General features: G+C 46.9%; 1 protein-coding gene across 1 annotated transcript; it reads left to right on the top strand.

Moving 5' to 3' along the window:
- Positions 1–1,864: 1,864 nt before the first annotated feature.
- On the top strand, positions 1,865–6,365 carry GDF9 (growth differentiation factor 9). The gene is made up of 2 exons (XM_075541539.1): positions 1,865–3,793; positions 5,076–6,365. The coding sequence occupies exons 1-2, from the start codon at positions 3,403–3,405 to the stop codon at positions 6,032–6,034; spliced, it is 1,350 nt and encodes a 449-aa protein (XP_075397654.1). The 5' UTR covers positions 1,865–3,402; the 3' UTR covers positions 6,035–6,365.
- The last annotated feature ends 19,926 nt before the right edge of the window (positions 6,366–26,291 follow it).

Below are 26,291 nucleotides of genomic sequence, written 5' to 3'. Positions count from 1 at the left end.
CTCCCTGTTCTGGGTGGAGGGGCGGGGCCTGGTCGAGGGGCGGGGCCTGGCCCGCGGGCGGGGCTTCGTGGAGGACGTAGGGGGTATTGCTGCGTCGCGTGGAAGGTCGCGTGTCCAGGCTCCGGTTGTGTGCGGACGGGCACAGACTTGCCTAAGGGACAGGGCTCGGCCGAGGCGTCGGGCCATCGTGGCCGGGAGCTGCCATCGCACGGCAGCAACTGAAAAGGGCTTCCCTTAAGCCATGGATTACGTGGCTCTCGGGCTTCTCAGGACCCCTAACTGCAGTGTAGCCTTCCCCAGGATGACAGAAGAACGGCCCCCGCATTCCGCTACGCTGGAAGCTTCGATAATTGCTAAGCAGTGGATGCGCGGCCGTCAGGCGGAAGGAAGGGGTTCTCTGCTTGCGAGCCCTGCGGGGAGGGGCGAGGGTTGCTGTGGTGACCGCAATCCTGTTGGCCTCTGGGAGGCCAGGTGTTCCCTGTGACCGTGTTCTTGTGTCTTCCCCAAGGCGCATCACTTCTGCGGTCTACTGACTTAGTAGATGAAATGACGAAATCAGTTGGCTGCATAAGGATCTAGTATCAGTACACGTTTGCTAGTGGAATTACTGGCCAACATGAGAGGACCTCAAAAGGTTCTTTTCATCCCATTTTCCCACGAAGTTTTAGGAGTAAGCCCTCTCTCTGCAGCTGCGACAATCCTCACGGGTAGTCCCCCTCTCCTCTAGGGTCGCTGAGTTGGAATTGAGGGGATGGCTGGGTGTGAATGAGGGAGGCCCCCATGCAGTAGCTGGGAGTGTTTTGTAACGCTGGGACAGACCATCTCGAAAGGAGGCTTGTCAGGCAATGAGGTTATGTTTTGCAGACAGATCGGTTTTATCCGTTTAGGTACTGCCTTCTGAGTATAGGTTGACTTTCTTCCAGCAAATGGTCTCCTTCCAGGTGGCATGCATGTCCCCACGCTTTGGATTTTCATGGTGCCCTTTTGCCCCATTTTCTTCAAAAATATAATCGCTAACCTAGTCTGAGTATCAATGTAAGAACATAAGTACTTAGGGTTGAAAAAACCCACAAAAATAAAACATTTGCTTTCTATCACCTGTGAACATCTCTAAACCTTTCAACCAAAATATGTACGGATGGATATGCAGACCTGACCAACTAAGGCTATCAAGAGATTATATGTATTTTTTAATGGGTTAAGATTAATGGGACTGCAAGAACAGGCAGTCTCAATGTTCTGAATGAGATTGTTCCTAATTCTTATTTGTAAGTAAGAACAGATGTATATAGTTTTAGTCTTAGCCCTGGTGGCACTGTGGGGTAAGCTTAGGACAGGTAACCACAACATCAACGTTTCAAACACACCAGCCACTTCAAAGGCAGAGATGTCTGCTCCTGTTAAGATTTGCAGTCTCAAGTAGTAATCAGCCGGGTCGCTGGCAGTGGGTTTGGGGTTTTCATGAAAGAAAAGGCTTGCCGCATTCCCAGTGACGGTGTAAAAGGTGCACGTGTGCAGCATGGGAAGGTGATAGTGATGAAGAATTTGCTGTGAGTAGAGCTCATTCAATTGTTTCAAAAACCAAACCAAACTCACTGCCGCTGAGCAATTCCAACTCATGACGACCCCATAGGACAGACCACAACTGCCCTGTGTGTGTCAGAGGCTGTAAATCTTTTTTTAAAAAAACCATTTTATTAGGGACTCATACAACTCTTATCACAATCCATACATATACACACATCAATTGTGTAAAGCACATCTGTACATTCTTTGTCCTAATCATTTTCAAAGCATTTGCTCTCCACTTAAGCCCTTTGCATCAGGTCCTCTTTTTCCCCTCCCTCCCCACTCCCTCCTCCCTCATGAGCCCTTGATAATTTATAAATTATTATTTTGTCATATCTTGCCCTGTCCGGCATCTCCCTTCACCCCCTTTTCTGTTGTCCGTCCCCCAGGGAGGAGGTCACATGTAGATCCTTGTAATCGTTTCCCTCTTTCCAACCCACTCACCCTCTACTCTCCCAGTATCGCCCCTCACACCCCCGGGTCCTGAAGGGATCATCCGCCCTGGATTCCCTGTGCCTCCAGCTCCCATCTGCATCAGTGTACTTCTTCTGCTCTATCCAGACTTGCAAGGTAGAATTCGGATCATGGTAGTTGGGGGGGGAGGAAGCATTTAGGAACTGGGGGAAAGCTGTATTCTTCATTGGTGCTACATCACACCCTGACTGACTCATCCCCTCCCCTAGACCCCTCTGTGAGGGGATCTCCAGTGGCCGACAAATGGGCTTTGGGTCTCCACTCTGCACTTCCCCCTTCATTCACTATGGTAACATTTTTTTTTACCCGCTTTGGCTTCAGCAGTTGTGTCACGAGGGTGGGCATTATAGAATGCCAATTTAATAACAGAAAGTATTCATGCGTTGAGGGAGTGCTTGAGTAGAGGCCCAAGGTTCTTCTGCCACCTTAATACTAAACCTATAAATATAGCCACATAAATCTAGGCTGTAAATCTTTACAGGAGCAAAGAGCCCCGACTTTCTCCCACAGAGTGTTTGAAGGGTTCGAACTCCTGACCTTGTAGTTAGCTAGCAGCAACTCAGAAACCCCCGAGGCCACTAGGACTCCTTAATTGTTTTAAAGTGAGATCAAATTTACACAACATTCACGGACAACTATGAATTTTCCATAAACCCAACCTTCCTAATCCAGGGATTTAGTGTCCAGTGGGAATACCAGTACCCCATTCTATAATAAGCCGCCACCTGGGAAGCCTGGACAACCTAATAGTTCTTTGCACTCTGGAATTTCTACAGCGATTGTGACCTTTGTTCTCCAAATCATCATTCAATAAGTAATTACTGCCAACGTACTTATTGGTAAGCACCTGGAAATGGGAGACATGATGAAGGTGGAGAAGAAGAGTAAACCCAATACCATAAACTACGTATCAACAGATCAGAGTATCATCATCAATAATTTGTCCACGTGTGCTGGAAGTTTCGGCAAACACCCAAGGAATATTTTCAGTATCCTAATTTCACTGACATAAAGGAGTTTCTATTTTAAGCTGATTTCTCAGTTCTTCGTCTTTAAGCGATGTACCTGGCCCGTTGGGATAGCCACAGGCCAATGTGTTTTCTCTAACGTCCACGAGAAAATAGAGAACGACCCAAATAAATTTGTGTCAAATGAGCACAAATGATCCACGTCAGCTGTTATCAGCTGCATGATATCGAGCTGATAAAATTATCCGCAGCTAGGCACCCTTGAGGTCAATTACGGAAGCAACGCTTGTCTCCCCACACACATGTTTTAAGAGAGCAAGCCAGGGTCTTCCTGGCCTTCAGAAAGCAGAGTGGTGTGGGGAAATGTGTTCCTTGGTAGTTCTTCCAAGCCATGGCCCTTCCTGGCGTAGTCCTCCTTTGGTGTTGGTGCTTTGCCTGGCTGTCTTTTCCTATTAGCTATGGTTCTCAGGCTTCTCAGGGGGAAGCTGAGATCTCAGGTAGTGTTGAGTTGGAACCTGAGCCTTGGCCCTTGCTTCAGCCTCTCGATAGGAGGGACCCTTCTGGCCTCCTTCCCCCTCTCTTCAAGGTTCTGTCTGACGAGCGAGATGGGCCCCCGAGGCTGCAGCCAGACTGGAGAGCTCTGCGCTACATGAAGAGGCTCTATAAAGCATATGCTACCAAGGAGGGGATCCCTAAGGCGACCAGAAGTCACCTCTACAACACTGTTCGGCTCTTCACGCCCGGTGCCCAGCACAAGCAAACTCCTGAGAACCAGGTGACAGGTGTGTCGGAGCAGCTAGGTTAGCTGGGTAAATTGGGCATTTCAGTGAAAGAACGGAGCTGAGTCGTGCTCCTTTGATGGCGTTCAGATTTATGTGGTGCCCAGCATTCAAATTCAAACAACTCTGGAGCTTGTTCTGTTTCTTTCCTGATGCCCCTGAGGCTGGGTTCAGGTGGGCCAAGATGAGAGACTTCTGGAGCTATTGACGCTCAAGCAGCGGTTCTCAACCTGTGGGTCTTAACCCCTTTGGGGGTTGAATGACCCTTCACAGGGGTCACCTGATTCATAACAGTAGCAAAATGACAGTTATGAAGTAGCAACGAAAATAATTTTATGGTTGGGTGTCAACACAACATGAGGGACTGTATTAAAGGGTCGCAGCATTAGGAAGATTGAGAACCACTGCTCTGAAGCCTGAGAGGCGGGACATCTTGTCCAAAAGTCAAGACTGGGGCTGAGCATCTTGTACTTGCTTATCCTTTCAACTCTGCCAAGTTGCTGACCAGGAAGTTTGCTTAAATTCCCTTTTGTGTTGCTTTCTGTGAGAGGATAAGCTTATGTCTCTATTTGAACATTTGGAAGAGTCAGTCCTTATGTAATTCAGCATAAGGAATGTGTGTGTGTGTGTGTGTGTGTGTGTGTGTGTGTGTGAGAGAGAGAGAGAGAGAGAGAGAGAGAGAGAGAGAGAGAGAGAGAGAGAGAGAGAGAGAGAATGTTAAAAACAAAAACAACAATCCTCATGCTCATGAGTTCCTGACTTAGAGCAGTTGTTGGAACCCTACAAAGCCAGCTGGGCTGCTGGGAGGACCTCCTTGCTGAGCTATTGCTTTCAGGGCGGCTAGAACCTGCTTGGGGTCCAGCCTCCAGTGTTCTCAGTTTACTCAAGGAAGTCAAATGACTCCACGACCATGAGGTTTTGATTGAAAATGCCTGCCAGGGGTAAGAATGTCTTTAGCACCAGTCCGGTAAGTGAAGTGCTTTTCTCTCTAGAGATTCCAGGGGAAAAATGCTCCTTATTAACTTCCCTTATGTTTGCAGCAAGTTAGTAAGGCCCCAAATGCTCAGATTGCAGGATTCCTTGCTTTTGTAATTCACCATCAAAACGGCTTTTGGTGGCGATGAAACATCGGTTGCAGTTGCTGGTCATGAGCAGAGAGGTGCCTTCTATGTAACTTGCTGGACTTATTTGTAAGCTCAGGAGGAGCCGGAGCGTGTTAAGCAGTGCTGTTGCTTTGTTTGACTTGGAACCCAACCTGACTGGTGGCTTGCCTGTCCCTTCCCAGGCATCCTCGCCGTGGAGCTGCTGTTTCACCTGGACAGTGTCACGGCTCCCGAGCACCTGCTCAAGTCGGTCCTGCGGTACACTTTCAACCACTCGGCCTCTCTGCCCGCTGCAGCTCACTGCGAGTGCAGCCTAGAGGTCCGAGAAGCGAGGCCTTCCGGCAAGACGACCCCGACTCCCGGAGCTCCAGGCGCCTTGACCTTCAACTCGCAGTTCGAATTTAGAAAGAAGCGCCAATGGATCGAGATGGATGTCACTCCGCTCCTTCAGCCTCTAGTGGCCTCCAACAAGCGGAACATCTGCATGTCCGTCACCTTTGTGTGTGAGGAAGACCGGCTGCGGCCACAGGCCAGGCCATTCAACACATCTCTTCTGGTCCCCCCGGCACTGCTCCTGTTCCTGAATGACACGAGCGCTCAGGCCTACCACAGGTGGGTTTCTCTCCACTCTCAGCGGAGCCCTGGGCAGGAGCGAGGCCTGGCTGCATGCCCTGTGGGGACCGAGGCTGCTGAGTGTGGCCCCGCTGCCGGTCCCCATCCCCGACACCGCAGAGGGCAGGGAACTGCCGGGTCGAAAATGCAGGGCCCCCTGGTTCCAGCTTCCCTCAATTTGAGTGAGTACTTCAAACAGTTTCTGTTTCCCCAAAACGAGTGTGAGCTCCATGACTTCCGACTGAGCTTCAGTCAGCTCAAGTGGGACAACTGGATTGTGGCCCCGCACCGATACAACCCCCGGTTCTGCAAGGGGGACTGTCCCCGGGCCGTGGGGCACCGCTATGGCTCCCCGGTGCACACCATGGTGCAGAACGTCATCCACGAGAAGCTGGACTCCTCCGTGCCCAGGCCGGCGTGTGTGCCTGCCAACTATAGCCCCTTGAGCGTGCTAACCATTGAGCCTGACGGCTCGATCGCGTATAAAGAATATGAAGACATGATAGCCACAAGGTGTACCTGTCGCTAACACGCGCTGCCCCCAAGTGAAGCCGCTTTGAGCTGAGCAAAGGTGGGGTACCTCTCTGGCCTCGCACAGGACTCTTGGAGCGTCCATTTGCGGAGAATGCAGTGGGGTGTGGGTTAGGCGGGGCCTGCCAGAGGAGCACCTCTGGGGACAGCCTAGTCAAAAGAGGGCTTTGTCTGCTTTCACTGAGCCTTTTCAGTCCCAAATGAAAATGTAATGTTAGCGTGGAGGAGAGCTTTAACCCCACCACCCTGCCCTGTTGGGGGTGATTTTTTTTCCTTCTCAAACGAGTCTTTTTTTGTTGAAAGGTTTAAAAAATGTAATTAGTGTATCTCTTGGATGGAATTGCAGCTCTAAGCAGGGAATTTGGAATGGGGTGCTCTTACTGAATAGGAAGAATAAATTCCTGTCCATGGCATAAGTTTTCCGTGTGAATGTGTGGGCTTCATTCATGATAAATTTTTATTGACCTCTTTTAAAAGGACCACCTGGATTAGAGGGAGTGGATCTACAACCTGACCTTTGCTCCACTTTGCATCTCCCTCTAGAGCTGTGGTTCTCAACCTTCCTGATGCCACGACCGTTAATACAATTCCTCATGTGGTGGTGACCCCCAACCATAGCATTATTTCCATTGCTGCTTCATCACTGTCATTTGGCTACTGTTGGGAATCAGGTGACCCCTGTGAAAGGGTCATTCGACCCCCAGGTTGAGAACCGCTGCTTTAGAGTAAAGGGAACGGCCCTTCATCACCTAGCTCTCCATGCAGGGAGGTTCCTTAGGACTAGTGGAGCATCCATTCCTGTCCCTGGTGAGACAGAAACTCAGACAACGGATTCTGCACATGAGCTGCTTTCTACACATGAACCGATTTACAGAAGCTTTGTCCCATTATTTAAAGGTGAGTGTCTTGCAGATTTTGTTCAAGACATTAAAAATACACTTTCTTCTTAAGGGGAGAAACCACCCCACCCCTGCCCAGTTTCTCTCAGTTCCCTTCCCCCTAGCCCCAGCTCTCCCCTTTGCCTCTCTGACAGTATGAACAGAAGAGACCCCTGTAACTTGGGAGATTGAGAAGAGTCCAGGGGCAAATCTTCTGCCGGCCCTCGCCTCCTTATTTCAGCCTCCAGCAATATCTTTGCTATATGTGCATATGGGCCATGTATTTCTATTTAGATGGACTGTACTCATGCCAACCCTCCAGGTGCTGCTAGGCCTGTCCCTCTCAAGCACACAGGCAGCGGGGAGGAGATCTCGTGGACAGATGGTGTTTGGGCATGGGAGCTCTTGGGTGATTGCTCGATCTGCCTCCTGCCCTGAGCGCCCTGGCAGCACAGTTGGACAGGGTTGATGCCATGGTGTGCTTTATTTCCCAGTTTTCTTAAGCTCTGGACCATGAACAAAGCCCTGGTGGTGGAGTCGTTTCGTGTGGGGCTGTTCATCACAGGTCAGCCTTGGAGCCCAACCGCTGTTCCAGGGAGACAGGGGAGACCACCTGCTCTTGGAACAGTTTCCAGCCTGGGAAACCCACAAGGCTTGGCTCGGAAGTGACTCGGGCCAATGAGTTTGGTTTAGCCCACAATTCAAAAAGAATGCCTGGTTGGAAGTTGTGCTTTTTGAACGATGTTTTCCTGGTGCTAACTTGTACCCAAGAGCCCTGGTGGCCTGGTGGGTTATGCACACGGTTGCTATTTCATTCAAACCCACCAACTACTCCCTGGGAGAAAGCTTTGCAGCTGCCAAAACCCGAGGGAGCAGCTGTAGTTTGTCCTAGAGTGTTGCTACGTGTCTGAACCAACTCCCTGGCATTAGATAACCTGTACACCCATTAGCCATGTGTATATATGCACTTGACAATTCTCTAGTCTCTGCTCATGAATGTTTCCTGTCCAAATCAGTCAGAAAGGGAACTGAGACAAAGGGAGAAGTAGAGAATGTAGGCATTCCAAATATCTGTACTTCCCTGCTGGGGAACGTTGAGACCCTATCCAACCAGCCGGTCCCTGCCATAGAGTCAGCGCTGACCAGAGGGCCCCACACAGGGTTTCCAGGGCTACAAGTCTTTGCAGGAGCGTGAGCCCAGCTTCTCCAGGAAAGCAGCTGGTGGGTTTGAACGCTGCCCTGGTGGTCATCAGCCCAACCCTTCTCTCCCAGCCGGGGCCAGGAAGCCAGAGGTCTTTCTACTGGATCCTACAGGGTTGCTATGCACTGGGATTGACCCTGGCAGTGGGACTGTTTTGTAAAGGAGGTTGGAATTCTGACAGTTTAGTGACCTTCCCAGGCTTTGCCTTGCTTTCTGCCATTCTGAAGATTGAAAACCCTCTCGGGGAGCAAGGACACGAGTAGTGGGGGCAGTGTACCATTAACCTCGTTTGAAAGCGAGTGCCCTGCTCCAGGACTGTGTCTAGATGGGACCATGCGCAACACAGATACTGACTTCTAGGATCCTTCAGAATTTCCCAAGTGGACTTGCATTTGGGGGCGGAACCGAGGGACTTGTCTTGGCTCTGTGTGCATGGTCGCCTGCCAGCTGAAGTTTGCAAAAAGAACTTGAAAGGAGGGTTCTAATGGACACCAAGCATTAAAGTCAGTGCCAGAATCCAGGGGCAGGACATACTCAAGGCTAGTAATGTCGGCGGCACATTCTGAAATGCTTTTACTTCAAGCACATTCTTTTTGTCTTGTTTTTTGTGGCTCTTTTCAGTTTATTGCATGAAGGAGTTACACTAGTCCAGGTTAAAAGTGGGCCCCAAATGGTCAATCATACAAGCTGTGGGGTTGTGTACTTGTGACAAGGGACAGAGGGAATTTTCCCACTCATTGCAAGGAAGTCCTCACTTCAGTTTCCGTGAGCCACAAGCACCTGAAACCCACGAACCTTCAGCTGGCCGTACTTGGCCATCCAATCTCGACAGGGAACTGGCCTACGTGCTTGCACTGGTCACCCTGGCGCTGAATCTCTTCTCCATATTCTGGATGCCCAGTCACAGTACCGTCGCAGGCAAGTCTCTTCTTAAACGCCTTCACTCGTTTCTTTTTGTTGCAATCATCAGCGATTCCTTGGACAGTGGTAGGGTTCTTCCTGCCTTTGCGCTGTTGAGTTCTTAGATGGATATAATCCTCTGTCCCCGTGGGCAGCAGCTCACCGCCCTTACTTGCAGCAGCAAAGGGGTGGAAAGAAGGAAGGTTCTGGATAGTGGACTTAAGATAGGAAGGTGGCCGGGGAGAAGGTTTGCAGAGGAGATGGAGCCCTGAAGGGGGCTCAAGGGGAGAGGCTGCTGAGTCTTTGGCGGCGGCTCAGTGACTGGGGCCAGCATTTTGGTTTTGTTGAGGTGAAGTTCATATAACATACGACTAACCACTTGTGTAGCGATCCCCTCTCCAAAACAATTTCATTACCCCAAAAGAGAAGTTGTACCCCCATTAAGCAGTCATGTGCCCCTTCCCCATTTCTCTCCTCCAGCCCTTGACAACAACCAGATTCTTTCTGTATCAATGACTTTTCCAATCCCGAAATCCTATGTGACTGTGTCTAGCTTCTTTCACTTAACATGCTATGTTGATACATTGTAGCATGTATCAGTTTTTCATTCTTTTTGAGGACCCAATTATATTCCACTGGATATATTTATCACATTTCATTTACGTATCTGTTAGTGAATGTTGCTTCCACCTTTTGCCTATTATAAATAGTGCAGCTATGATGTGCATGTGTGTGAGTACTTTTTTTTTGTTTTAAACGTTTTATTAGGGGCTCAGACAACTCTTATCACAGTCCATACATATACATACATCAATTGTATAAAGCACATCTGTACATTCTTTGCCCTAATCATTTTCTTTCTTTTTTTTATATTTTATTAGGGACTCATACAACTCTTATCACAATCCATACATATACATACATCAATTGTATAAAGCACATCCATACATTCCCGCCCCAATCATTCTCAAAGCATTTGCTCTCCACTTAAGCCCTTTGCATCAGGTCCTCTTATTTTTTCCCCTCCCTCCCCAATCCCCCCTCCCTCATGTGCCCTTTGTAATTTATACATCGTTATTTTGTCATATCTTGCTCTATCTGGAGTCTCCCTTCCCCCCCTTCTCTGCCGTCCCTCTCCCAGGGAGGAGGTCACATGTGGATCCCTGTAATCAGTTCCCCCTTTCCAACCCACTCACCCTCCACTCTCCCAGCATCGCCCCTCACACCCTTGGTCCTGAAGGTATCATCCACCCTGGATTCCCTGTGCCTCCAGCCCTCATATGTACCAGTGTACAACCTCTGCCCTATCTAGCCCTGCAAGGTAGAATTCGGATCATGGTAGTTGGGGGGAGGAAGCATCCAGGATCTGGGGTAAAGCTGTGCTCTTCGTCGGTACTGCCTTGCACCCTGACTGACCCCCCATCTCCTCTCCTAAGCCCCTCTATGAGGGGATCTCCAGTGGCTGACACTTGGGCCTTGGGTCTCCACTCTGCACTTCCCCCTTCATTCAATGTGGTATATATATAAACACATACATACATATATACACACACACACACACACACACATATTCTTTTTTTTTTTTTGCATGATGCCTTATACCTGGTCCCTTTGGCACCTCGTGATCGCACTGGCTGGTGTGCTTCTTCCATGTGGGCTTTTTTGCTTCTGAGCTAGATGGCCGCTTGTTTATCTTCAAGCCTTTAAGACCCCAGACACTATCTCTTTTGATAGCCGGGCACCATCTGCTTTCTTCGCCACATTTGCTTATGCACCCATTTGTCTTCAGCGATCCTATCATAGAGGTGTGCAGCCAATGATATGATGATTTTTTTGTTCTTTGATGCCTGATAACTGATCCCTTTGGGATCACTCGCTCACTCAGGCTGGTGTGTTCTTCCATGTGGGCTTTATTGCTTCTGAGCTAGATGGCCGCTTGTTTATCTTCAAGCCTTTAAGACCCCAGTCACTATCTCTTTTGATAGCCGGGCACCATCAGCTTTCTTCACCACATTTACTTGTTCACCCACTTTGGCTTCAGCAGTTGTGTCGGGAGAGTGAGCATCATAGAGTACCAATTTAATAAACGAAAGTATTCATGCATTGAGGGAGTGCTTGAGTAGAGGCCCAAGGTCCTTCCGCCACCTTAATATTAAACCTATAAATGTAGACAATTAGATCTATTTCCCCATCCTCATATATATGTTTGCATGTACACGTCTTTGTCTAGACCGTGTGAGTACGTTTTATTGAATATATCCCTAGGTGTGGAATATGGTGATCGGCATTAATTTTGTGAGGAACCGCCGATCAGTTTTCACAATGACGGGACTAGCCATGTGAGCGGTCCAATTTATCCACGTCCTTGCTAACACTCCTGATTTTCTTTCTTTTTTAAAAATAATTTTTTTGGGGGACTCGTACAACTCTTCTGTGTGTGTGTGTGTGTGTGTGTGTGTGAGAGAGAGAGAGAGAGAGTGCGCTTTATATCAATGAGTAATTGTTTATTAAGAAAACAGCTCAGCCCAGTCCAGATCAAGTCCACAAGGTCAATATTAGCCCATAAGTCCAATACTAGTCCATAAATTCCTCTTCAGCCTCATATAGTCACTCCCTCCCCATTTATTTATTTATTTATTGTTTTTTAGGGGCTCAAAACTTATCACAATCTATACATACATCCATTGTGTCAAGCACATTTGTACATTTGTTGCCCTCTTGTTCTCAAAACATTTGCTTTCTACTTGAGCCCTTGGTATCAGCTCATTTTTCCCTTCCCTCACCGCCCCTCCCCTATGAGCCCTTGATAATTTACAAATTATTATTTTGTCATGTCTTATGCTTTCTGACATCTCCCTTCACCCACTTTTCTGTGTCTGTCCCAGAGGGAGGGAGTTATATGTAGATCCTTGTCATCAGTTCCCACTTTCTGCCCCACCTTCCCTCCAACCTCCCGGTATCGCCACTCTCACCACTGGTCCTGAAGGGTTCATCTGTCCTGGATTCCCTGTGTTTCCAGTTCCTATCTGTACCAGTGTACATCCTCTGGTCTAGCCAGATTTGTAAGGTAGAATTGGGATCATGATAGTGGCGGGTGGGGGGAGGGAGGGGGGAGTATTAAAGAAATAGAAGAAAGTTGTATGTTTCATCATTCCTACACTGCACCCTGACTGGCTCGTCTCCTCCGTACCACACTTCTGTGCAGTTGTCTACAGATGGGCTTTGGGTCACTACTTCACACTCCCCCTTATTCACAATGATATGATTTTTGATGCCTGCTACCTGGTCCCTTCGACACCTTGTGATCGCACATGCTGGTGTGCTTCTTCCATGTGGGCTTTGTTGCCTCTCAGCTAGATGGCTGCTTGTTTACCTTCAAGCCTTTAAGACCCCAGATGCTATATCTTTTGATAGCCAGGCACCATCAGCTTTCTTCACCACATTTATTTATGCACCTGTTTGTCTTCAGTGATTGTGTCAGGAAGGTGAGCATCATGGAATGCCAGTTAGATAGAACAAAGTGTTCTTGCATTGAGGGAGTACTTGAGTGGAGGCCCAATGTCCATCTGCTACCTTAATACTAAACCTATAAATATATGCACATAGATCTATTTCTCTATCATATATAAATATATTTACATATGCACATGCCTGTATTTAGACCTCTATAAATGCCCTTTGCCTCCTAGTTCTTTCCTCTCTTTCCTTTTACTTTCCTCTTGTCCTGCTGTCATGCTCAGCCAGTAATTCCTCTTGGTTACATTGCCCTTGATCAAGCCCTACCAGGCTTCTTACAACACTCATTATTTTCCCCGTGGACCTTTTGCTGTTTCTGTTGCTGTTGCGGTGACTGTGGATTGTGGTGGCCCTGGCTTGGCGCTGTGCCATCTCCGTGGTCCTCGCCACGTTGGAGTCCCCTGTGCAGTATCTTCCAGCCTTTCAGCACTGTGCCACATACTGGGCTGTAATCATCCGTGGCTGTCGGCTAATTTTCACAAGTAGATGGTCAGGCCTTTTTTTCTGGTCTTAGTCCAGAAGCTCCCCGCTAAAACCTGCCCATTGTGGGTTCTGTACTGATAGTTGAAATAGTAACGGCCTAGGTTTCAGCATTCTAGCGACATACCCACCGCCACACTACAATAAACCGACAGTAGACAAGCACCCTAGTGGGTGTGAAGTATATCTCCTGGTGAGCACATGCTGAACACTCTATGTGCTGATGGACATTTCCCTAATAACTAATGGGGCTCCTTCTGTGTGTTTACTAGCCATCATGTATCTTCTTGAAGAAATGTCTATTCAAATCCTGTGCCTAGCGCTGTATCGTGCTCCTGTGTTTTGAACTTTCTCTGTGAATTTGGTGAAGGTTTACAGAGCAGATCATTAGTTGCACCATCAGCAATTCATACAAATCTTGTTTTCCATGCATCCATTGCAATTCCTCCAGCGTGCCACCACTTAGCCCATGTCCTTCCTGGGCTCCCTGTTCCCATTCCTCCCTCCCTCCTAACCTCCTGACCTTTGCTAAACTTTTGATCTTAAATGTCTGATTATTCTAACACAGGGGTGACTTTGGTCCTACTCCTGAAGGGCGACAAGGACTTGGGCGTCTCACCAGTCTCTGTTCTACCAGCAAGCCTGGTCTCTTAGATGGTTTTGAGCTCTGTTCCACATGGCCCTCCCACTCTCTCCAGGATCTTCCAACGTGGTCTTTTTCAGAGCAATTGTGAGTGGTAGCCATGTAGTTCTGATCTCAGAGGTATGGACATAGATGTTCATGGTCAATTAGTTCTCTGAACTAATTAATTACACATGCCTTGATCTTTGTCACCCTTCTTTCTTCCTGATGGGGAGAAGACCATCCCATGGCTTCTTACAAGGTCTTCAGACCTTTGTCACTGCTTACCGAAGCAGGACATAGAATATCCTACATGTGATCTACACTATTCCCAGTGACCCTAGTGTCCCCAAGACAACATCCCTGATCTCCCAGGCCCATAGACTCCCTCATTCCATCAAGGTGTTGACTATATCTAAGGAGGTTTCGTGACTTCATCCCCTGTATGATCCAACACACTGTGAATATATTTGTAGCAAAGGTAAAGGCACACGTATAAACACCCCACTCTCCCTCCCACACCTGTCCAAGGCTGATGGCTCTCCAAGCACCTACTCACGAATCACCACCATCGTGCTCCTGTGTAGGTAACAGTATTTGCCGCCATAGCCTTTAACTCCTGTACATCCCCAGTGTCTTCTCTGCCTCCAGCGCTTTGTGCTGACATCTCTCTTGGTGCATAATGACGTCACCATCACCCGGTACACACTCATCTACCTTCCAGCCCATGGCTTCCCCTCCCTTCCTTCCCTTTCCACCTCTGTGAACTGTCAAAGAATGTTTCTTTTACTGTGAAAACCGTTTCTTCTCTTTTGATGTTAAGAATCTCATACAACATTTATCTTTTTGTGACTGCCTCTTTTTACTGGGCTCAGTGTCCTCCAGGCTTGTTCATGTTATGAGGTGTTTCGGATTCATCATTATTTTTCAACGTTGTGCAGTATTCCGTCGATGGAATGACTATGCCCCAAAGTTGATTTGTCCATTCTTCCACATATGGTCATTTAGGTTGCTTCCATCTCTTTGCTACTGGGAATAGCACTGGATGGACATAGATGTGTATATCTATAACATAGATGAGCCAGAATAGGGATATGTAGATAGATAGATAGGTAGATAGATAGAGAGAGCTATATCCCTGTTCTAGCTCTTGTTTCTCGAGGTTAGATACCGAGTATGGGGATTGCTAGGTCACTTGGCATTTCTATCTCCAAGCTTTGGAGGGAGAACCTTAGTATCTTCCACAATGGTTGTGCTGCCTTCCAGGCCCATCAGACCCTCCACACTCGCCAGCATTTGTTGATCTCTGTTTGTTTTGCTTGGAAACTTTGCTATGAATGCTGGGGTCAGGTGATACTTTGCTGTTTCGATTTGCATCTCTTGAGTGGCTAATCGTCTTGTGCAGTCCTTCAGACAGATGTTGGCCACCGGAATGCCTGCTTGGTGAAGAGTCTCTTCATGTCCTTTGCCTACTTTTAATGGGATTCTCTGTCATTTCTTGAAGTTTTGAAGTCTTCTATAGAATTTTGGGATTAGTTGTCTAATCTGTCATCGCCCCAAAATGTTTTTCAGTCTGTGGGTTATCCTATGACTCTTTACCTTTTTGAGGCACGTGTTTAACTTCTCTCTCTCTCTCTCTCTCTTTCTCAGCCACCTGTTTTGTCATCTGTTTGTATGGTTTCCATTGTGCTTGATAATATATTTATGCCCTGTGTGAGGGCCCTCAGCTTGTCCCTATTTTTTCATTCATGATCTTTACAGTTTTAGGTTTTAAATGTAGGTCTTTGATCCATCATCTTGAGCTCATTTTTATGTCTGGCGTGAGATCTGGGCCCTGTCTCATTCCTCTGCAAATGGATGTCCAGTGTTGCCCACAAGAGTTTTGAGAGAGACTACCTCTTTCCCCTCTCCTGCACTGTGACCCTTTGTCATGGATGAGCTGCCTGCTAGTGGTTGGATCTGCCTGTTGGTTCCCCTGTCGTTTTCTTCACCGCTGTCCTGTGGTGGTGGTTGCGATGGGCCCTCGAGTTGGCTCTGGCTCACAGCAACTCTCTGTGCAGCAGACGACCTGACCTTGTACCACCTTCACAACGATTCCTAAGTTTGATCCCAGGGTCCCAGTCGTTGAATCCGGTCACCTCGTCCAGGACCTACCTCGGTGTCACAGCCTATCCGGTTTACTACGTGTGAAGGCTAAGGACGATGTCAACTAGACACTCTTGGGTAAGGGTCGGGGAGGAGCTCAACCGATCGATTGTATCACAGCCTGATGACACCTTCTTAGTAGCATAAGCTTTTCTGGGAGAAGAGAAAGAGACCGGGCAGAGTCAAATACTCTTTGGCCTTTCGCCTTCTGCTGGAGCTGTGTCGCCTGTGGATTCCAGGAACCATTGGTGCTTTCATTTGGTCCACTTAGGCCACTGCACCTACCAACGTGAACCCCTGCTGCCTCTGCTTCGCCATCCTGACTCCTGTTCATCAGCTGTACCAGTCAGGAGAAGTCTCACGTGAACCAGGCTGCACTCACCTATTTCCACAACTGTCAGCCAGTTCCTGACATCCCTTTCTATGTGCAGCACATGCGCAAAACACTGGTTTTACTTCACTAGAGAACCCAAGCGAACACATTTGCTCCAGGAAGTGGTTCCAGAGAAACAAAATAGTAAAGAGGACTTGTCTAAATTGGTTCTCAGGTGTAATTAGGCCTAATGGCACTGAGAATCCCATCTCTGTAAGTAGACACAAATCTGTTAGTACTAGCAAAAAGAGGGTGCTGTTCATCTATGGGGTGAAGTGGCAAAGCTAATACCTCTACACCACCACCCATGGGTGAGAAGTGAGGCTGTCAGTGATCACGTGCTTGACACCTATCTACCATTTTGTCTCGATGGGAAGTCTAGGGAAGCTGGTGGGTCGGTAGTCCTTGCACTAGGCAATCTGTTAAAGGAAACAGATGAACTTAGGACTTCAGAACCCCAACTAACAGGCTGTGTACATGACCTCAACACTTCTACCTGCACCCTGAGCGAAAACATTCTTTCAGCAACAGAACTGATATTGCTGAAAAGCAAACCCAGAGCAACTGAAATACAATGCAAGCTTAATACTCAATCTAGCAAGTGTCTGCAACAGCCAAGATTTACTGGCCCAGGAACCACGGGGTGGAAACAGGAGCAGTACCACTCGTTGTGACCCCGAGTGATTCACTTGCAGCATTTTTTCTTCCTGTCCCCGCAACCCTATGTCTTCCAGGTCTGACAGTCTTCATTCCAAAGGGAGGAATACTTCTAACTGGAAACACAGCACTGACTCCACTGAATTGGCAGTTAAGAATGACCCCTGGCTGTTTTGGGTTCCCCATGCCTCCAGATCAACAGGTAAAAAGGGTGTCACTGTGTTAAGTGGTGTGATTGATCCTGATTACCAAGGGGAAATTGGATTGGTGTTACATAATTGAGGAAAAAAAGAATACAGGGGTACCCCCCCCAAAAAAAACCAGAAAAAGCTCCTCTGGACAGAGCTTTCATAGTCCACATTTTTCCCACTAGGCGAGCATCAAGCAACTCACTCTGAATTAGTGCACCCAGTGGCATCCCCTGGGAAGCTTCTCTCTGGTCACAGTGAATTTTTTCATAAAAGCAGTTTTGCTCAAACCTTTTTTTTGGGGTGGGGGTGCGGTTGTTTGGTGATGGCCGATTTAAGACAACAGTTTGAGGCTGTGAAATTTTGTTTCCTGCTTTGGAGAAGTGCCGCAGAAACTGTTGTGATGTTGAATATAGCTTACAAGGACAGCGCTATGGAAAAGCTCAAATGTACGAGTGATTTTCTCCTTTCAAAAAAGGTGAAATGTTGATTGATGACAAACCTTGTGCTGAACATCCATTAACTTCCCGAACAGATAAAAATGTTGACTTGTAGTGCATTTGGAGTTTGTTCCACCAGGTCAGACTGTCAATCAAACTTTCTGTTTAAAGGTTCTGAAAAGATTATGTAACTGTGTGACAAAAAAAGGCCTGATTTGTGGCACACGGGGGACTGGTTTTGCCATCATGACAATGCACCTGTCACCCACCCATCTCGGTGCACTTGTTTTTGGCAAAACCCAGCATGCTTCTCTTGCCCCACACACCTTACACACCTGCCCTCACTCCATGTGAATTCTTGGTCTAATTAATTCTTAATTAGACCTGAGAATCAATTTAGACATGAAAGGACAGTGATTTGATGACAAAGAAGAGGTAAAAAAAAAAAAAAAAGAAAGAAGTGAAGAAAAAAAAGGAGGGAGGTGCCGTCAGCCACCCAAACAGATGAGTTTGAAAAATGTTTCCAAAAATGGAATCACAGAATTGACAAATGTATTAAGTGTAACAGAGAGTACTTTGAAGGTGATAAAGTTGTTTTGTTAAAAAAAAATTTAAATACATAGCTTTGGGGGAAAATTCCATTTTGGGGGGGTTATCCCCTCATGTGTCTGAATCCAGGATAAATTTTAGGTTGTCTCAGTACTATCATGTCCTTTGATTAGAGTCAATGGGAAAGCACAGCACCCCAATTCTGACATGACTTCTAACAGCCCAGGCTCTTCATGAGTGACGTTTTGCATTGCCCCACCAGGCACAGAACAATGGCTGGCGAAGCTGAGGGTAAAGGCATTGACAGAATGGATGGTGGAAGAAGGTAGTTCTAAATACCAGCTACAGCCATAGGACCCACTGCAGAAAGGAAGACTGTACTGGTTATGAGTAATTCCTATTTATATGTATGCAACAGATATTTTTGGTTTGTTCCCTTATAAAACAGAAGAAGACAATGGGGTTAGTGTGTTTTCAGTTGTACGTATATGAGATGTGTCATGTTAGGTGCAAGTATGATTTTATGTTCGTGTTTGGTGATTACCAGTGGTGGAAGAGTGATGTCTATGTGTCAAGTTCACAAGGGTGGTCAGTGAAGGTTAGGGATCCTGTCCACTAGGAACTCCTGGGGAAAGGTAGAGGTGGAGTGCAACCTACTGATTCCATTGCAGGTTGGTGGCATTTCCTTGGTGCCTTATTAAGCCTGTTTGTAGGCGAGATGGAGCAGAGTCAACTTCTCTTCAGAGCTGGCGCTGTGTCTGCTTTGGGCCAGGAACTGTCAGCATCTGTGGACAATGGATCTGACCACTGACTTCCACCTTGGTATCCACGAGCTATGCCCCTCTGTCTCTGCTTTGTCAACCTATTTCCTGCTCACGGGCTTCCTTGAACCAGGAGAAGGCTGACTTGAACCCGATTGGGCTTAACTATTTCTACACGTGTGTAGCCGTGTTCCAGACAAGCCCCTTTCTACACAAACGCAGACCCAGCGTGGGGATCGTGACGTCCTGGGCCCTCATCGACTTCATGTCTGCCGGGTGGCAGTCACTGACATGACAGACCAGCCCACAGCTTCCTTCAAGATCCTGGCCGTGCTGCCTCCGGACCAGGTTGAGAACTGCATGGGCGGATGCCCCCTTACGCCAGCCCCATGCCCCCTATGCCAAGCCCAATGCCCCCTACACTGGTCCAAATGCCCCCCTACACCAGTCCCAATACCCCCTATGCCAGCCCCAATGGCCCCCTCCTATACCAGTCCTGATTCCCCTACACCAGCCCGATGCCTCATACACCAACCCGGTGCCCCTATGCCAGCCCCGATGCCCCATGCCAGCCCTGATGCCGCCTACACCAGCCCGATGCCCCCTACACCAGCCCTGATGACCTCTCCACACACAGCGCTGTAGAGTGAGGGTGTCCTCTAAGCCCTGCCCCTGCTCCCCAACTCCCCCTGAACTCAGTTCCCACTCTCCGCCCCCAGCCCAGTGAGCGAGGCTGCACGCAGCATCAGCCTCCTTGCCAGCGAAGTGACAGTTTACAAAGTTATTTTCTGCAAAAAAAGAAAAGGAAGTTACGTTACAAAAAGAAAGTTGAAAACCACATATTTTATTATAGAAAAAGTATTATTTTTCCTCCACCAGACTTAAATGGAAAAAGGAAACAATAACTATTTGCACCGACTTATTTTATTTTGTTGTGACAGGAAAAGAGTCAAGTACACTATGGTCCACGCTTCTTATTGGCTTTTTATTTTTAATTCCTCTGTTCTATCTGCTGTCATTTCTCCAATCTCAGGGGGCCTTGGTGTGGGCATGGTGGGGTGGGGGCTGGGGATCTTGTCAAAAGGCACATGGGTGCACGTGTGTTTGCTAGCTCACTTGTCCGTGAAAGTATTGTGTAATATAAAAAAAATCTCTTGTTTAAGGAGAGCAAAGACCAGCACATACAGGCGCCCCTGGCTACGCTCTAGGATCCCAACCGCCAACCATGGTGTCTCGCTCCAGGGACTGATCTCCTGAGAAAATGCCCAAGTGGGTGAGAGAGTCTCCTGGGATTTCTTGGATTTAGTCTGCAGTTTTCTTTCTTTTCTTTTCATCAGTTGGGAATGAATACGTCTATCAGTCCATATTTCAGTTACTTCAATTACAATTGAACAATTGACACCACAGTCCATTTCCAAATAGTCTTTTTTCAACACGGACCCCTTGATTTTGTCTCCCTTTTACCCTCCCCACCACCACTGTACCCGCCTCCCCCAAACCCTCATTCTACTTGCTGTCTCTCTAGAGTAATCGATCCTGGGTTTCATACACCGAAAAACCGAAAAGCATATAACACATCTCCAAGAGGGTGAACTCCACAGACATAACGCCTCTGAGGTACACTCTAATATGTGCAAACAAAATCCAAACCACCCAACACACCCCTACAATACAGAAAAGTGGGGATCTGCTGACAAAGTTTTAACTGTGCAAGTCAGATTGATGCCTTTGATCTTCTATGCACCCCTCTTCTATACACCCAAGCACGGCGTAGTGCTCCCTTTCCTCCCATCCCCCCAGGTTAGATAAGCGGGAGGGGCTTCGTCAGAGTCTTATTTCCTATGTAGTTCAGTGACTGGTGATGGTGTGCTCCTTCCAAGTGGACTTAGTTGACATCCACTCGATAGCTGCTTGTTTGGAGACAAGCCTTTAAGACCCCAGATGCTGTTTTATCTGATCGCCAGGCACCATCTCATTCCTTCACCACATTTTATAGTAGCGACCGGGTCTTCTCTATTCCCTTCCTGCGGGCGAGTATCAAGCAGGACCATGATGTAAGAGCTAGTTGACCTGACGTTGGTGTCTGAAGCTTTCTTAATCCTTCTAGCAACTCATTGAAGGTGTCTAAATACCATTGTTTTTTTCTTAACAGGGAGTTGCAATACCTTTTCTTCCTGTGAAAGGCCCCCGTTTGAGCCACTCTGTCTTGTGCCTTTTTGCGAACTGAAATGTTCTGTTATCCCCGAGACGTTGTGGTGCTGTTGTATTTGTAGCTCTGTTGATGGTTGGATGGTAGTGAGACCTGACCCACTCACCACGTGTGTCCCGGTGGGTGTAATAGAAAATCTGAGTGTGTGCACGATTCTCTGCCATTCAGATATCACAGTGGAGAGCAGGTGTGGCTGGTGTTCTGGGCTATCAGCTGATGATCAGGTCATCAGGTGGGTTGATGGGTGATGGGTGGTGTGACTGCAGGTCAGGCTGTGGCTGTAGGCTGTGTGGGCACGGTTGCTCTCTCCAATGAGTGGGACAAATGGCAACATATACACGAGAAAGTAACCTTAAACAAACAACACCTCAAAATCATTAGAAATGAATAAAACAAGGAAGAGTAGACAGCAGCAAGAACAAAAGAATTTAATTGCTAAAAGAAGGTAGGGGGAGGCAAGTAAAAACAGAGGAAGAGGGAAAAAACAAAGATATAATAAGCAGAACTGGGAGGTGGGGGAAGATATCAGTAAGGGAAAGGCAAAAAGAATCAAGAAAAGAGGACAACAGAAGACAAGAAAGAATGAAGGAGAGAGAAAGAAAGGACAGAAAGCTAGGGAAGAGAAAGAGCAGGGAAAACGAGCCACCAAAGGAAAAGAGGGGGAAAAGCCAGGGAAGACACCAAGGGCTCAAGTAGAAAGAAAATGTTTGGGAAGTGATGATAGCAACATATGTACGAATGTGCTTGATACAAGCGATGTATGACTTGTTATAAGAGCTGTAAGAGCCCCCAATAAAAGGGTTTATTAAAATTTAAAAAATGAACCTAATAAAAATGGTTGAGGCCTCCTGCTCCTAATTTTTTAAGCCCTTATTTGTCTTATTTGTCTATCTAGTTTCTTTTATTCAGAGCACCCTATCAATCTTCTATAGCATTGGTATGTCTGCTAAATTGAAACACCGAGAATTCTCTTCTGCACAAAGTGGGCATATGAATTTCCTCCCACCCACCATGCAGACCCACCCACCCCTTCTTTCTTCAGTCACTCTTAGGAAAGCTGGCACTTTAGAAAATAAACGTGAAAGGACAAGAGTGATTTAAATCGGGAAATTTAAGGATGAAGCTACATCTGCCTTAAATAGATGCATTCAGCTTTGGTATTTAGTCCAGATGAGATAAGAAGCCAGCTGGTGTGATGAGTGCCTGAGAATACTCACGAACAATGGGGCAGGTCAGGAGCGGCTTTTACCTTCAGCCTGAATTTCCTGCTCTTTCTTCCTTTATAGCAGCGCCTGAGTTCCCCGGGCTACTTTGTGTTCATTGCTCTGCTTCAAGGACAGTAGTCACTGGACTTGGTTTAGAGCTCAGTTTAGACAGTCTGTGTGGGAAAAACAAAACCCTTTATGGGTTAAAGAAGGAAGTATTAATTCTAATGTTAGTGGGACAAGAGAAAAGTAACAGGAAATAGAGAAAGAACTAGGAGGCAAAGGACATTTATAGAGGTCTAAATACAGGCATGTGCATATGTAAATATATTTATATATGATGATAGGGATATAGGCCTATGTACATATATATTTACATGTGAAGTAATAAGGCAGCAGACGGCCATTGGGCCTCTACTCAAGTCCTTCCTCCATGCAAGAGCATTACATTATAATAACCTTGCATTCTGTGATGCCCACCTTCCCAACATGATCAATGAAGACAAAATGGGTGCATAAGCTAATGTGGTGATAGCAGTTGATGGTGCCTGGCTATTAAAAGATGTAGCATCTGGGGTCTTAAAGGCTTGAAGATAAGCAAGTGTCCATCTAGCAGGGAAGCAACAAAGCCCACATGGGAGAAGCACACGAGCCTGTGCGATCACGAGGTGTCTATTACACGATCAGGTAACAGGCATCAGAAGACTCAAACCATCATATCGATGTAAATGAGAGGATGTGGAGTGGAGACCCAAAGCCCATCTGTGGACAATTGGACACCCCTCACAGAAGGCTCACAAGGAAGAGACCAGCCAGTCAGGGTGCAGGATAGCACCGATGAAACATAGTGCTTTAATGCTTCCTCCTTGCCACTATCATGACCCCAGTTCTACCTTACAAATCTGGCTAGACCGGAGCATGTGCACTGGTACAGATAAGAGCTCTGGACACGAGGAATCCAGGATAGAAACCCCCTCCCAGGAGCAAAAATGGGAGGAATGTGGGGGGAGCAGGGGGAACACATTACAATTATTGACCTATAACCCCCCCACCCCCACACACCCAGGGTGATGAACAATGGAAACATGGGTGAAGGGAGACAGTGGACAGTGTAAGATATGAAAGTAATAATTTATAATTTATCAAGGGTTCATGAGGGTGAAAGGGTTGGGGAGGGAAGGAGGAAATGAGCTGATACTAAGGGCTCAAATAGAAAATGTTTTGAAGAGAATGATAGCAACCTATGTACAGATGTGTTTGACACACGGATGTATCAATTGTTTTACGAGCTGTGAGAGTCCCCAGTAAAATGATTTTAGAAAAATAATCATAAGAGACAAAAATGAAGCAGCCCTGAGGGGAAAAAAACGAAGCAAAACAAAACAAACCTGTCCTATCAAATGATAAAATTAAGAAGCCCAGAGGTATTTGGCATGTATTGATTTCTTGGTTTGGATATACAGTGTCAATCTGGTGGTCCATTTTAGTTTGTCACATTGGAGGGATTGTAAGTGCATAAATTAAATGAACTTAAAAGCGTGTTCTTGTTTTAGGGGGTATCAGTTCTAAAAGCCCTTCTTAAGTGTGTAGATGGAGGGAAGACCATGGGAAAATAGCCAGCTTTCTCCATAATTTCTTCTTTAACTGGAAGGAAAAAAATGAGCCTCATAAGCTATCCAGACACATGTCCTTCGGCCATTGGAATGCCTTCTGCTGTTCATTTCTTCCTGATGTCACTTGCTTCCCACACCCAACATTTCCTTGTCAGTCTTTGGAAAGGGTCAGGATCTTTCTATCTATCATCTATCTTTATTTATTTCAATCATTTTATTAGGGGCTTATAAAACTCTTATCACAAGCCATACATACATCAATTGTGTAAAGCACATTTGTACATTCATTGCCCTCATCATTCTCAAAACATTTGCTCTCCACTTAAGCCCCTGGCATCAGGTCCTCATTTTTTTTCCTTCCCTCCCCTCCTCTCCCTCCCTCATGAACCCTTGATAATTTATAAATTATTATTTTGTCATATCTTGCCCTGTCCGATGTCTCCCTTCACCTACTTTTCTGTTGTCCGTCCCCCAGGGAGGAGGTCACATGTAGATCCTTGTAATCGGTTCCCCCTTTCTAACCCACTCACCCTCAACCCTCCAAGTATCGCCCCTCACACTCCTGGTCTTGAAGGGATCATCTGTCCTGGATTCCCTGTGCTTCCAGTTCCTATCTACACCAGTGTAAATCCTCTGGTCTAGGCAGGGTCTGGATTTATTAAGAGCTCCAAGACCATTTCAGTATGCATTTAAAGACCAAGATTTTTTTTCTTTTTTTACATTTTATTAGGGACTCACACAACTCTTATCATAATCCATACATATACATACATCAATTGTATAAAGCACATCCATACATTCCCCGCCCCAATCATTCTCAAAGCATTCGCTCTCCACTTAAGCCCTTTGCATCAGGTCCTCTTTTTTTTTTTTCCCTCCCTCCCCAAGACCAAGATTTTGTAAGTGGTCCAAGTGGTTCTTTGTTCATATACAAATTATCCCAATTAATGCCGATTTCCAGCCTCGCAAATATGGCCTACATCGGTTCTGACATAAAAAATTTCTTTTTTTATTCCCTTCTAGTTTTTGTTATGATTGAATTTTATCAACATCCTTATAAAGCCTGTCTTTATTTGCCTTTGAGGGTTGGACACATTACACAGAAACGGACAGCTACAGATGCAGAGGAATAGTGAGAGCGCTGAGAATAGTGACCCCAAAGAGCCAACCACTCTATGTTGGCGGAAGTGTCACCAGAGACTAAGATGTGAAACTTTGTCGTGCGCGCTTTGGGCATCTTATCAGGAGAGAGCAGTCCCTGGGGAAGGATGTCCTGCTTCGTAAAGTGGAGGGGCAGCGGAAATGAGGAAGGCCCCCGACAAGATGGAGTGACAGAGTGGCTGCAACAATGGGCTCCAACATAACCGTTGTGAAGATGGTGCGGGACTGGGCAGTGTTTGGTTCTGTTGTGCATGAGTCAGAACCACAGCAACATGTCAGTGGTGACTCAGATTGTTTACATCCTGTTGAAGAACACATGCTTTGTGAACGCTCACACAGTGGGGTTTGTCAGCCTTGATTGGCTATTGGTACTTTTCCACATAGGAATGCTGAGCTAGACAGTGCATGAAAGTTCACAACCTGTGCCCAGGTATCACTTGGGCTTTCTCAGAAATCATTAGCCAATAGAATAAATATTTATTGAACACTGACTATGGGTCAGGAGCTGTGTGCAGTTAAGAACAGAATATGAAGTTCTCAGCTCCAGGAAAATATCACCGAGCAGAAAAGGAGAGACCCTTTCTACAATGACATCCCATCCATGAGCTGCCCTTGTCTCCCCAGTGAGCATTCTATTGAGGAACCCATTGGTCAGTGACACTGCACACACAAGCTGAGGGAATGTCAAATTCTCTTCATGTGAGACTTCGATTCTTAAAGCTCTTTGCTTGGAGATAGTTGTAGATTCACATGCAGTTGTAAGGAATAATACAGAGAAATCTGTGGATCCAGTTTTCTTCACTGATGACATCTTGTAAAACTGTAGTATAATTGCTGGTGGGCCTATAAAAGTGCACAAGCACCGAGTTAAAAGGTACGGTGCTTCTTCAAAGACCTGGGAATGGAAGTACCATATGGCTGAGCAATCCCCCGGCTTGGTATGTATCCCAGAGAGATAGCGAGGACATGAACAGGTCTGTACACACCCATGTTCATCGCAGCATCAGTCATCAGAACGGTTAACCACACAAAGGGAAACAACCTAGATGTGCGTAAGCGCAAGAATGGAACTTAGGTAAATATCCACAACGAGAGACCGTCGCAATGCGAAGGACAGTGACGAACCTGCGAAGCCCCTCAGAGCACAGATGACCCTGGAGGACATCTTGCCGAGGGAAATTCGTCCATCACAAGGGGATACATATTGCAGGAGACCTGTATTGTACCAAGTGAGGGAGAGATTGTCAAACTAGAGGAACACTCTTTGATGGCTAACAGGAGTGGAAGGGAAAGGGAGAGAGAAGCCAGGGCTCGTGGGTAGACGAGTGTTAACTTTTGTGACGGGATGGCGATATCC

The sequence above is a fragment of the Tenrec ecaudatus genome, chromosome 2, assembly GCF_050624435.1.
Source record: "Tenrec ecaudatus isolate mTenEca1 chromosome 2, mTenEca1.hap1, whole genome shotgun sequence".
Classification (NCBI taxonomy): Eukaryota; Metazoa; Chordata; class Mammalia; order Afrosoricida; family Tenrecidae; genus Tenrec; species Tenrec ecaudatus.
The sequence above is the reverse complement of the archived record's forward strand: the minus strand, read 5'-3'. Positions and strand labels throughout refer to the sequence as shown.

Bases quoted from the DNA above. Each gene is read 5' to 3' on its own strand.
- GDF9 (XM_075541539.1), top strand. From the start codon at position 3,403: ATGGCCCTTCCTGGCGTAGTCCTCCTTTGGTGTTGGTGCTTTGCCTGG. The intron at 3,794-5,075 runs GTGTGTCGGAGC...GTCCCTTCCCAG, and splicing joins TCCTGAGAACCAGGTGACAG to GCATCCTCGCCGTGGAGCTG.